General features: G+C 37.3%; 1 protein-coding gene across 3 annotated transcripts in view; it reads right to left on the bottom strand.

Moving 5' to 3' along the window:
* The window catches only part of LOC126297818 (uridine-cytidine kinase-like), a 119,063-nt gene extending 107,293 nt beyond the window's left edge, over positions 1-11,770 (bottom strand). For 2 of the 3 annotated variants that reach the window (XM_049989049.1, XM_049989051.1), the window contains exon 1: positions 11,489-11,768. In XM_049989049.1, coding sequence (XP_049845006.1) covers positions 11,489-11,605 — 117 coding nt within the window. In that variant the 5' untranslated portion in view covers positions 11,606-11,768. Of the gene's footprint in view, positions 1-11,488 lie in introns of all 3 variants that reach the window. The other variant, XM_049989048.1, reaches the window with a different exon arrangement.
* Positions 11,771-12,053: the final 283 nt, after the last annotated feature.

Here is a 12,053-nt window from a genome sequence, read left to right as displayed (position 1 = left end):
CCCAAAATTTGCCTGAAGCAATTTAGGGAAATCAAAGAAAACCTAAATCAGAATGGCTGGACACAGGTTTGAACAGTCGTCCTCCTGAATGCAAGTCCAGTGTGCTAACCACTGCCCCACCTTGCTAGGTTTTGCCTGATGAAATCCAGTATGTTACACTAGTTTACCGATGTTCTACAGAAACTAAAATAACACTGGGTGTACCCCAAGCAAATGCAATTGGATTGCTAATGGTTTAAACATGCACAAACAATTCTCATATTGGAGCAGGGTACGAGCAAACTTTTATGACACTGCTTTAGTCTATAGGAAAAGTATAGGTGCACTATGATTGGAGAGGGGGGGGAAAATGCAGACCAACTTCAGACAGTATTTCCTGTTGGTATATTGAAGGACATCACAATGTCTAAGAGCATAAATTGCAACATCTTGAAGACAGAGAGCGTGAGTCATGCTTGGGTAGCTCAGTTGGTAGAGCACTCGCCTGTGAAAGGCCAAGGTCCCGAGTTCGAGTCTCGGTCCAGCACACAGTTTTAATTTGCCAGGAAAGTTTCATTTAACTGCAAATGATAGATTATTCTTGTTATTCATCTACGTTACACACACATTTCTTTTTCTAATGGGAGTTGTGTTTTCAATAGACATTCTCCTCCTCCATCACACATTTTATAACAAATACCATTTCTAAAAAGTAAATGCAAGAAAGATGAAGAATATTTAAATCTCTAACACAGGCTTAAATGAAATTCTATTTTTTTATTATTGTTCTGATGATTCTCTTTTGCTTCCTGAATGGTGTTAGGGCATGAGGAGAATTAACCCAAAAGGTAACACCATCAATATGTACACCCAGAAACTCTGAAGATTCCATACTTATGAGGTTTTGATCATTACATTTAATATTAAACAATTCCTGTAATTTCCAGCTCACTTGGATATGAATGAAATGTGGTTGCCTGCATTCAGAAAGTGTGACTCAAACTATATTACAACTTCACTATAGACAGCATTTGCAATTTTCTGAAGGTTATTGCTGGCTACATTGTTAACCATAACGGTCATTGATTTTGATGGTGTTTCCAATACACTACTAAACATTTGTTCCCATATGACATGCCCTGTCTTATCTGAAATATATGGTGCATCACTAACTAAACACATTTTTCCCAAGAAACTGAAATACGCCATTGTCAGGCCCCTCCATAAGAAACATGAGTTAGTTACTTTCATATTCCATGGATCACTTTACACAAATGATTGTAATGATGTGAAACGAGTCATTTTAAATTCACATCACACATTAATTTGTACATATGGTTACATCATAGACATTCATAAGGTTTTTCCCCAGAAAGAAACTCAAGTTTATTTTCAAATTTTAATGTGCTGCCAAACATTTTATGTCACTGGCTAAGTGATCAAAAAATTTTGTTGCAGCACTGTGCACCCCTTTTTGTGCTGAAGACAACCTTGATGTGGAATAATGAATGTCATAGTGATGTAGAACATTGTTCTATTTGAACTGTAGTGGATTATTTACAACAAACTTCACAACGCAGTAGTCACAATGCCCAACTCCTTAAACAGATGGTGGCAATATCATCGTAGGTGAGCACCACATAATATTCTTACAGCACATTTTTCAGCAATGAAGACTTCCTTTCATAAAGGTGAGTTACACCAGAACATTACTGAGTGAGGATATGTTTGCAAAGTCTGTCAATTTTCCACTTTGTCTCTCTTCAAGATTTGCAATGATTCTAAGTGCAAATGTGGCTAAACTAAGTTTTTTTAGGAGTTCCGAAATGTGCTTCTTCCAATTTAAATTCTCATCAACATGGACACACAAGAATTTTGAAGTTTCCACACTGTTTATAATTTCCTCGCCATGTGTTACACTTATCATTGGTGCCATATCCCTGGATGTGCACAGTTGAATATGTTGTGTCTTTTTAAAATTGAGGGTGAGACCACTTGCAGAAAATAAGTCAATAATACTCTTAATAACTTTGTTTATCATTTCTTCTGTGATAGGAGAGATGTCCCTAATTACTGATCTGTTTCACTGCTGACATTTTCCAAAATTTTAGACAATGTGATGTATTCCACAATAGTACCTTACCTGAATAACAATAATATCCCCTGCATATCACAGTTTGGATTTTAGAAGAGTTGTTCCAATGAGAACGTCATTTACATGTTCATTCATCAAATTTTACAAGCATGAACTAATAAAATAGTGCCAGTTGGTATTTGCACTGACCTATCTAAAGCATTTGACTGTGTGAATCACAATATTCTCTGATAAATTGAATTTTTATAGGATTGACTGTATAGCCAACCAGTGGATCATGTCATATCTAACCAAAAGATTGCATGAAGCTGTACTCCGTAATTCAAAATATGTAGTCCGTGGACATTGGCCTGACTGGGGAGACATCATGTGCGGAGTCCCCCGAGGCTCAGTCTTAGGTCCACTATTGATGATCATATATGTAAATGATCTGCTCAATGGAAGCGTCCGATTTCACCCATCTGCTTTGACCAGTGATGTAGTGGTAGCGGTGTGTGTGACGTCACTATGACATGGAGTTTTTGAGTTGGTTGTGTTTGTGGATGTCGCGTTATTGTGTTGGTGTATGTGTTGAGTGTACCATGTATTGGGATCATTTGAGGTTTGGTTATGATAGTGGTAACATCACTTTGAGTGTACGTAGTTGGTGCAGTAATGTAGTTTGGAAGTGTTTCCAGTAAGTTATTAAGGTTTTTTTTAGGTCTTCTTGGTTTGGTGTTTGTAGTGGGGAAAGAAGCGTAATTTTTATTGCCTTTTTTTTTCTTTTAAGGTATGGGTATGAGAGGGAAATTCACTAGCACATCATTGCGTGTAGAGATTGGTGAAGATATGATGCCTACTTTTAAATTACATTGTGGAATATTTTAGGGGCAACATTTGTGGCAATAATATGAGGCTTACAAGAGTTCTGGTGTCTTGGACTCGGGTTGCATATACGTGGCAATGTCAGCGGCATAATCTCTGGCAGTCAATTGGACACGGTAACTGGTTCGAGAAATCAAGGTGGCCACGAGGGAATGTTTTTTTGCTCACTTACTTTCGTTATCGGTCCTCTATCATTATTTTTGCGCATGAGACTGGTATAAGTGAGAGTTGGGTTTTGGATTGGTTTCCATTTTGTCGAGCAGTTTGTTCCGAGTATGTTAAGTGCAAAGGGAAGTTCGGTGGGCTGGGGGTGATTGCTGAGATGAATCGCAGTTTGGTAAAAGGAAGTATGGGAGGGATAGTTCTCAGGTTGGTTAATGGGTGTAGGGTGCTGTTATTTCGGAGGTGGGTATGCTGATTGTGTTTTTAGGTGTTTGGAGGGTTGTACTAAGAGGGAATTGGTGGGTTTGATTGAGGAATGTATTGAGGAAGGTAGCTCTTTAGTTTTTGATGCATTGTTGTCCTGTGGGGATTTGGGAAAGAGGGGTTATGGTCATTTAGTAGTTAATCACAGATTGAGTATAAAGATTATGAAACTGGGACTTCTGCTATCAGGATAGAGGCGTTTTGGGGGTCAATTAAAAGGGGGGGGGGGGGGGTAGTGTAACGGAAAATGTAAAAATTTATTTAAACACCCATTAAAGCCATATTTATTAATGTACAAATCTAAAATTTTGCATGTGTAAAGCAAAGTAGCTGTTTTTTAATGGAAAAATACAGTAAGATATGCATGATTAATATTTTGCCAGAAATCTGAATTTTTAATTTTTTCCATTGTCTTTTTATAAGAAACCACAACTCAAATTCTAATCATGCAATTAATCTGAAAATTTCATTGTACTGTCCTGAGAAGGTTATAAGACCACTGAACTACAGTTATTAATTTAAGGTACAAACTGTTACATTAACAGTTCTTAATTTTGCACATCCAAAATTAACTTTTTTCCCCACATACAACCATCTATAAATCAGAATGCAATTGCAGGATCTCATATTTTTTAGTTCCAGGGAGACAGCTACAAGCTGAGAACAGTTCCTGAAAATTTGATAGCATTAGCGCACATACTTTTTTAAAAAAGTCTTCTAATAACGCAAAAAAATGTAGAACAGAGAAAATGAGGTTCAAAGATTTTCTCCTCATACTTCTACATGTAATTAGCTTATCTCAATTTTAAAATCCTCCATACTGATACACCTCTTCCCTATAGTTTCTCTCCTCTTCGAATCTGCCTGGCCTGTATTTGCAGGTAAGACACTGATCTGTTAGCTATCTTGACCCTGCTCTCGCCGATGGTGTAAAATGCTTTTGTTGTATACAAACCAGGATCGATACGAATTCTTTTCAGCACTTCAATTCTGTCATTATTTCCATTATTATAACATAAAACTGCACCATACACACCTACTTTGAGTACCTCAAGTCCACAGAATGTCCTTTTTGAGAATATAATCCAAATTAAATTATTTTTGCATTTTGTGTCTCTTCATGAAGACACTTTCTCAATAAATCAGGTTTTGCAAGAAATCTGAACATGGGCTTAATTGCATTCATAAACGGTTCTGGTAACGAGTGTTTATGTGAATACGTCTCATTTCTGTTGTTGAACTAACACCAATCGTCTTTCGGACAGATTGTGCATTGGTCTTTGGTCAGTGGATAGGTTGTGGAAAAAAACTGCCCACACAGCACGGCTCACTGCCTCTAAATTGTGTGTGCTATTCCTGATAGCTCTCCCATAAAATAACTGAATAGAATCAATTTCTTTCTGAGTAAGCCTGCCTTTTCCTACTAGTGGTTTTCCATCCTTAAGTACTTCACCTTTCTCCACTTTCAGCAAGCAATGGAGCCTACCACCAAGCCAATTTTGGATGTGGCCAACACATTCCAACTTCTCTATTGTTGTATTGTACAGATTTTTATCTCTTACAGCTTTGAACGAAGAGGAGTCCCCATCACCAAGGTATGTGGTATATCCAACACCCCATCACCAAGGTATGTGGTATATCTAACACCACACTGGTCCTAAGATCTGGAGAACATCCTCACAACTGCAGCAACCTCTGTGCCACTTGAGCCACTATAATATTTAGAGCGTGCTACTGTATGTTTTTCTTGCCACAGTTTCTCACTGTCTCCATTGTTGAACATTTTCCTTGTTGCACACTGGTGGCAGTATTTAGACACAATTTCTACATCTAAAACTTTACCTGAGACAATACCTATAACAGATGCATCTCCATACAGAGATGTGTGACCCCTTTGCAGGTCTCATCTACAGAAACACACAGTTCAGTAACATTTGTAAGAGATTCACTGTCATGAATATCTACCCCAGGATCTATTTCTTTTAGGTCTAGTTCCACCAATTCCTCCACAACTTTTTTCATAGAAACTTTGGCAGTATTGCACATAGCATCAGACATTTCTTCATTTATTTTTTCAAACCTTGCACAAGATGGAGGCATGTTCAGAAAACCACACAATAAATTACCTCCTTCCCTGCATGCTGAAGCTGACAGAGCTTATGTTCTTCATTTCAAGTGGCCCTCTTTTTCCCCCTAGACACAGTTTTTCCACCACCCATTATGCATTAATCTAGACTTCCATGTAAAGGTCTGCAAATTCAACCTTCCACCTACTAATGTGTGTTAGTATTGTCAAAATGTAAATAAACCACATGCAAGAAAGTTTTCAGGCAAATATCGAGATGTCAGCCAGAGATACAGATGTCATCCAAAGATATCGAAAGAAAATAGCCTTCACACTGACAAAAATTCCATTGAAGCAAGCAGATTCTCAAATGTCGGAAAAGGTGATAGTGGCCACCAGTGCAGATTTAATCAGTTTAACAATTTAAACGCATTTCTACATGTGCTCTCACGATAAAATTCACACACAACATAGATTAAACCGTGTAGATCAAGAAAATAATATTTTCGAAAAATTGAATGTTTTTGGACCAAAATCCATCATATCCCCTCCCCCCCTCGTAAATCAGTTATAGGGAAGGGGAAGAGGCACTCTTCCCATTTGCAATGTCATTTAGTTGAGTATTGCTGGCAGAAGAGTGTCCTCGAAGATTAATGTATTTTTCGCATTTTTTTTTAGGGCTGTGAGGAGGATGTATAGGCCGAGGGTGTGGTGAGTTAAGAGGGTTGGGTTTGTCTGGGTGTTGGGGGAGGGGGTATTGGTTATGGAGTTAATGGGGCAGGTTGTAGGGGGGGGGGGGGGGGGGGGAATGTTTTGAGATTATGTTGTAGAGGACCAGTTTTTGTTGTTTTGTAAGGTATGATTGATTTTGATTTATTTTTGTGTTTTTTATTTGTTTGTGGTTTTTCTTTGAGGGGGGAGGGTGATGAGGGTGGTTTGGGGTTAGTTTATGGGTGGTAGTTTGTGTGTGGTTTAGAAGTTATTTTTTTGTTGTTGTTGGTGTGTGTGTGTGTGTGTGTGTGTGTGTGTCAGCAACCTAAGGCTGTTGGTTTCAGTATGTAATATTTGCTTTGGGTTTATTCTATAGTAATTGTGATGTTTTGTGCATTTGTGGTAGGTGTTTTAACTGATTTAGTGATGTCCTATGTTTGGGGTTTGGTTCTACTTTTCGCAATCGTAAGTGTTGGATTTTTGGAATCGAGATCTACGGTTGAGCTATATAGGTCACGGGGAATGTCCAATTCCTGTCTTTTTGTTGGTGTAGCGAAATACTGTAATTTTTTTTGTGATATTGTTTGTTTTGGGAGCGTTCTGTGTTTTTTTTATTGTCGTATATTTAGCTTTTCCCCATCCTAATCTCACAGTTGTCCACAGCTGTCCAGTTTCATTTTAATTTTGGAGTGAGGCGTTACTGTCTAATTTTTATATTTTTTCAAATTTGTTGGTGTGTGTATGAAGTGATGTCACTGTCATCATATTGGATACGCTGAAAGTAGTGATGTCCGCCTTTTGACGATGCCATGGGTCAAAGCAGACAGGTGGAATCTGACATCTAATAAACAACAAGCAGAATTAATTGGTGAGTTGGCTGATATGAAGGAGGGGACCAAACAGTGAGTTCATCAGTCCCATCAGATTAGGGAAGGAAGTCAGCCATGCCCTTTCAAAGGGGCCATCCTGGCATTTCCTGAAGCAATCTAGAGAAATCATGGAAAACCTAAATCAAGATTGTCAGATGTGAGTTTCAACCAAATGTGAGTCCAGTGTGCCAACCACTGTGCCACCTTGCTTGGTCAGAATTAGCTCTTATTGCATATGACAGTAGTAAAGTAATCAATCCATGCACACATACAGAAACAGAAGAAATAGTAAACAATTTTCTTAAAAGTGTCATTGACTGATTTTCTGCAAATGATCTCACCATCAATTTTTAAATGACAACATATTCACTTCTTCACAAGTAGTTATACTGCACCAATGACAAGTGTAACACATAAGAAAATAATAGCTAGGATGGAAAATTCCAAATTCTCATTGGATGAGAATTTGAACTGGAAAAAAGCACATTTTGGAACTCCTAAAACAATGTAGTTCAGCCACATTGCCACTCAGAATCATTGCAAATCTTGGGAAGAGACTACTCACTAAGCTGACACATTTCATTTTTCATTCAATAAATAATGTCATATGCAGTTATATTCTGGGGTAACTCATCTTTAAGAAAGAGAGTCTTCACTGCTCAACAATGTGCTGTAAGAGTAATATGTGGTGCATACCTGTTATCATTTTGAGTTGGGCATTGGGACTTCACAGTATATTTATTCACTCACAAAATTTGTTGTGAACAATCCACTGAAGTTGAAAACGAACAATGATGTTCATAATTACAATACCAGAAGGAAAATTACATCCATTACACCATGTTAATGTTGTCTTTAGCACAAAAAGAGGAGCACAATGCTGCAACTAAAATTTTTGATAACTTATGCAGTGATAAATTGTCTGACAGATGGCAAAGTAATATTTGAAAACAAACTAAAAAAAAAGTTTCTCCCTTACAGCGCCTTCTATTCTGCAGAAGAATTTCTATTACTTGTCATGTGTAAAAGACGGTGGGTAGAGATTACCAAGTCACATCTGTCAGTATTTAAATAAATTACCCATATTTAAAAATTAAGTTGCGATTTGTATGTTAAATGACTCATTTCACTTCGTTACAATTTATCATGCAAATGATACATGGAACATGAAACTAACTAACTTTCACCACCAACAACTGTAAAATAAGTCTCAAAGCTGGTACACACTAGAAGGTCATTAATAGGGTTTAGGAACATGAGCTACCCAAACACAAAGCCCTGTGGGATTCCACAGTTGACAGCTGTCCCACTTACACCTTTATTAACAGAGTCTAAGACTTGGTTGGTAAATGAGAATAAGGCCTGTTCAATTTGGCTTTTGTTCAATAAATTACTGGAGTTGAGGTGGTTACCTAGCTCGCCTTCTATGGACAATTGTTTCTAGAATTTTTTAGAAGCATGTTAAAAGGAAAATTTGACTTTATCACCCTGTCTAAAGCGTTTCAATAACAGCATACTTCTTGTTGCAACGATTAATTATAAAGATGGCAAGTCAATCACTTATCGGGTAATAACACAATTCTGATGGACATTTCGTCAGTATCAGCAGAGATTTTATTTGTCCATTTCCTTGATTATCCTCTCTTCACTTTCAGTGACAGGAGATATTTGACTAAGGTTGGTATTTGCGAGACCCACTTTTTGGTGTCCACCCACTGCCTCATCAACAGAGCCCCTAAATCCAATTTGGGATGCAGCTTACGGAAAATGAGTGTTGAAAATCTCTGCTACTTCTTCAGATTTATTTAAAACGATCCCATTAGGTATGACTTCACTTAAATTCTTCCTATCGCTCTTTTTATTATACCCCATATGGTCGTAATTTTATTATTGGAAGCATCAATCTCAAACTTAATAGTCATGCTCTTTGCCTTTCTCTGAAGCTTCAGTATAACCTGTAGAGTGCTTTTCTTTCATGTACACTGCAGTCTCTAAATGAGGTAAATGGCTATCACTTTCCTTTCCAAGGGGTTTCGATGCCTTGAGTAACCAAACATTTATTAGTGGGAACAAAGTAGTTAAGACATTTATATTTTTGGGAAAGATTTATTGAAACAAGGAAATGAAAATCCTATAAAAAAGATTTGACTTGTCTACATTTTCAAATAGTAGACTGGACCCCAATTGATGTCCTGTAAATAATTTTGGAAACTATTAAGATCTTTGTAAGTGATACATCTTAAACTCCTATCACAGAAATTGACTAACTGTTATTTAGGGAAAAACCTCTGATAAATAATTACCCGTCATTGTCAGAAAAATCATTTAAAATCTGCTTTACTGTTACGCTGTGGCTTACGATCTTGTCAATGAAATTAATCTCAGTGAGAGACTTGACGGTGACCTGTGTTCACCGAGTGTGCAAATCAGTCCTGTTGTTATTTTCAGTAACAAATTTAACATTAAGCCACACAAACTAATAATAGTCCTTATTATAAGGAAAACAATTTACAAAAGACTCAAATTGTTTTAAGAAAATATTCTGTTTCCCTACAGGAATCCTACACATTGTAACTGCAACATTTGAATTTATTACAGTCCGATAAACTGTTGCTCTATGCATTATTCCCTTGAACTTCCTACTGTAATTAAAAACAAAAACACTTATTTCCTTGAGACATACAATTATTTATACAAACAAATGATATTAAACTACCGAATCAACATATCACGATATGCTTAACGGAGATCTTCCCCCAGAATCTTGTTTATGGCAACGAGTGGAAGTAATACACCTACTGGAAGTAGAACGAGCTACCAAAAGCTCAATGCAGCTTATTCTGGAACAGAAATATTTTCAGCAATTCTTTCATTTCGATTAGTTTGTCAATGTAAAATGATGTTTTCTTAACAGAACCAAAGTTAGTTTTCAGGCATCTAGAACATGCATAAGGTGGTAGTTAAGAAGTCACCAATCCTTACCCAAACAGGTAATCAAAGTTAGCATAATCACTACAGTATATGCAGTTGTTTCCAGATTCAAGAAGAGGTATTAACATCACATCCCTGTAGAAAATGGGGACTTTGCTGGTGTACTGAGATTTTGAATGGAACTTCATATAATCTGACTGACTGAAAAACTCCATTCAGCAACCTATTTTAAAGTCTGATGATTCGTCAAAATACAAAGTTAAATGCCAATGGGAAAAGGTTCCTTTAACAAGCAGATGTACCTCAAGTAAAGGGACGAAAATATTGAAATTAACATATCAATCTGCCCATTTCCTACTAGGATAAAATTTGTCTGTGTGCGATAACTCAATTTCGTCATTCCACCACCACAATAACGTAGTATAAGCTTCAATAGCTCACATCAGGTATAGAATGGAGATATGTTTCAGTGTACACACACACACACACACACACACACACACACACACACACACACACACACACACACAATGGAATGAAATTTCATAACAGAGCACAACTGACGGCGATCTTACACATTATGGCGCTACAGAGATCATGAAAGCATTTCCCGTTTATATTCACTCCTATCAGCCACCGCAGATAGTACAATACTCCAATTTCCAAAACTCTATCATTAGTTAATATCTAATGCTCTACAAATCAATTCTCTCATCTGATCAATATTAAAAAATGAAATATACAACTGCACTGAGCTTGTTTACAGTATAATCCCATCGACGAAAAACATTTCTCTATTGATCACATAACAAGTAATTCAGATGGACGCATAAAAAATACATGGTTTGCCCTTACACATTAATGAAAGCAGACGTACAAGTAAAACTTCCGCAAGTCGTGTAGCTTTGCTACATGTTACTCCTGAATATATATATATATATATTTATCACAACTGATTTGGATACACACATCCTCAGTGAATATTACTCTATAATAAATAAAGAAAAATATTTGTTTGTTTATTTTGCAGTCAATCACCACATAATTTACAGGGTGACGAACTGAGTCTGTGGCTACATAATGCGCTGTCAGGCTGAGGTTATGTTGCTGATATCTGGGTCCATTTCCAATCTTATGCATGGATTTTGCTTTAGTTTTAGTTAGTTGCACTTTTATTACACGACAACCAAACGGCCACGAGTTGTAAGCACTATTTGATATGCAGAAATGAAACGCGAAGGGGCAAATGAAAACGATCTTCCTTAACAATTCCATAGTCCATCAATACCCTCTGCCAAAGAAATGGAATTATGGGCGAAGCTGCTACACGAAATACCGCAGACTGAGAGCGAACGTTAAAAACAATTTAAAAGCTTATATCGTTGTCTCAAACAGCACACTGTCTTCTTGTACAGTGCTCGTAATTCACTACAGCTTTGAAATACCAATCAGTACTTCATTACTGTCCTAACATAATTTTAAACAATACACATCGAAAGCAAATATTCTATTTATTGATCAAAAGATTAGTGTGTCACTAGGACTCACTTTGCCGCTCGCCGTTCCCCCAGCGACCCCAATAAGGAATGGTGCCTTTCCTTCACTATTGTTTGTTCTATGATTTTCCCGCATTACATTTCTATGTAAACACGAATTTTGTGCCATTTTGTACGAAAATAATGAACCAATTGTGCGCCGGCAAATTCGTCACTTGAATAAACAAACGGACACACAACACCTTGTACAGTTTCAAAGTGACTGTAACAGAGTAGCTATACATCACCACTTGTGTCTAGGAACAGCAAATGTTGGTGCCGATCGCGTGAGCCGATCGGTTGCGCTCGGCTAGGCTCGGGTTTGCAGCTCCTTGTGCTATGACAGAAAGCGAATGCTCATTGGCTCCAGCTTGCTGTGTACTGGCCACGTGTTCTGGTTAGTGTGCGTTTATCTTAGTACAACTTTCATTTGGAAAATGGAAAAATATAGTTGCAATTTGAGCACTTCAACATAGCGCAGTAATAAAAGCTTATATCACCAAAATGTCCAAGATACAACCACGATAATCAAAGTGTTCGTAAAAATTAACAACACCTTCACACTTTTTTCATTACTT

Source organism: Schistocerca gregaria, chromosome X, assembly GCF_023897955.1.
Source record: "Schistocerca gregaria isolate iqSchGreg1 chromosome X, iqSchGreg1.2, whole genome shotgun sequence".
In the NCBI taxonomy this organism is placed as follows: Eukaryota; Metazoa; Arthropoda; class Insecta; order Orthoptera; family Acrididae; genus Schistocerca; species Schistocerca gregaria.
The sequence above is the reverse complement of the archived record's forward strand: the minus strand, read 5'-3'. Positions and strand labels throughout refer to the sequence as shown.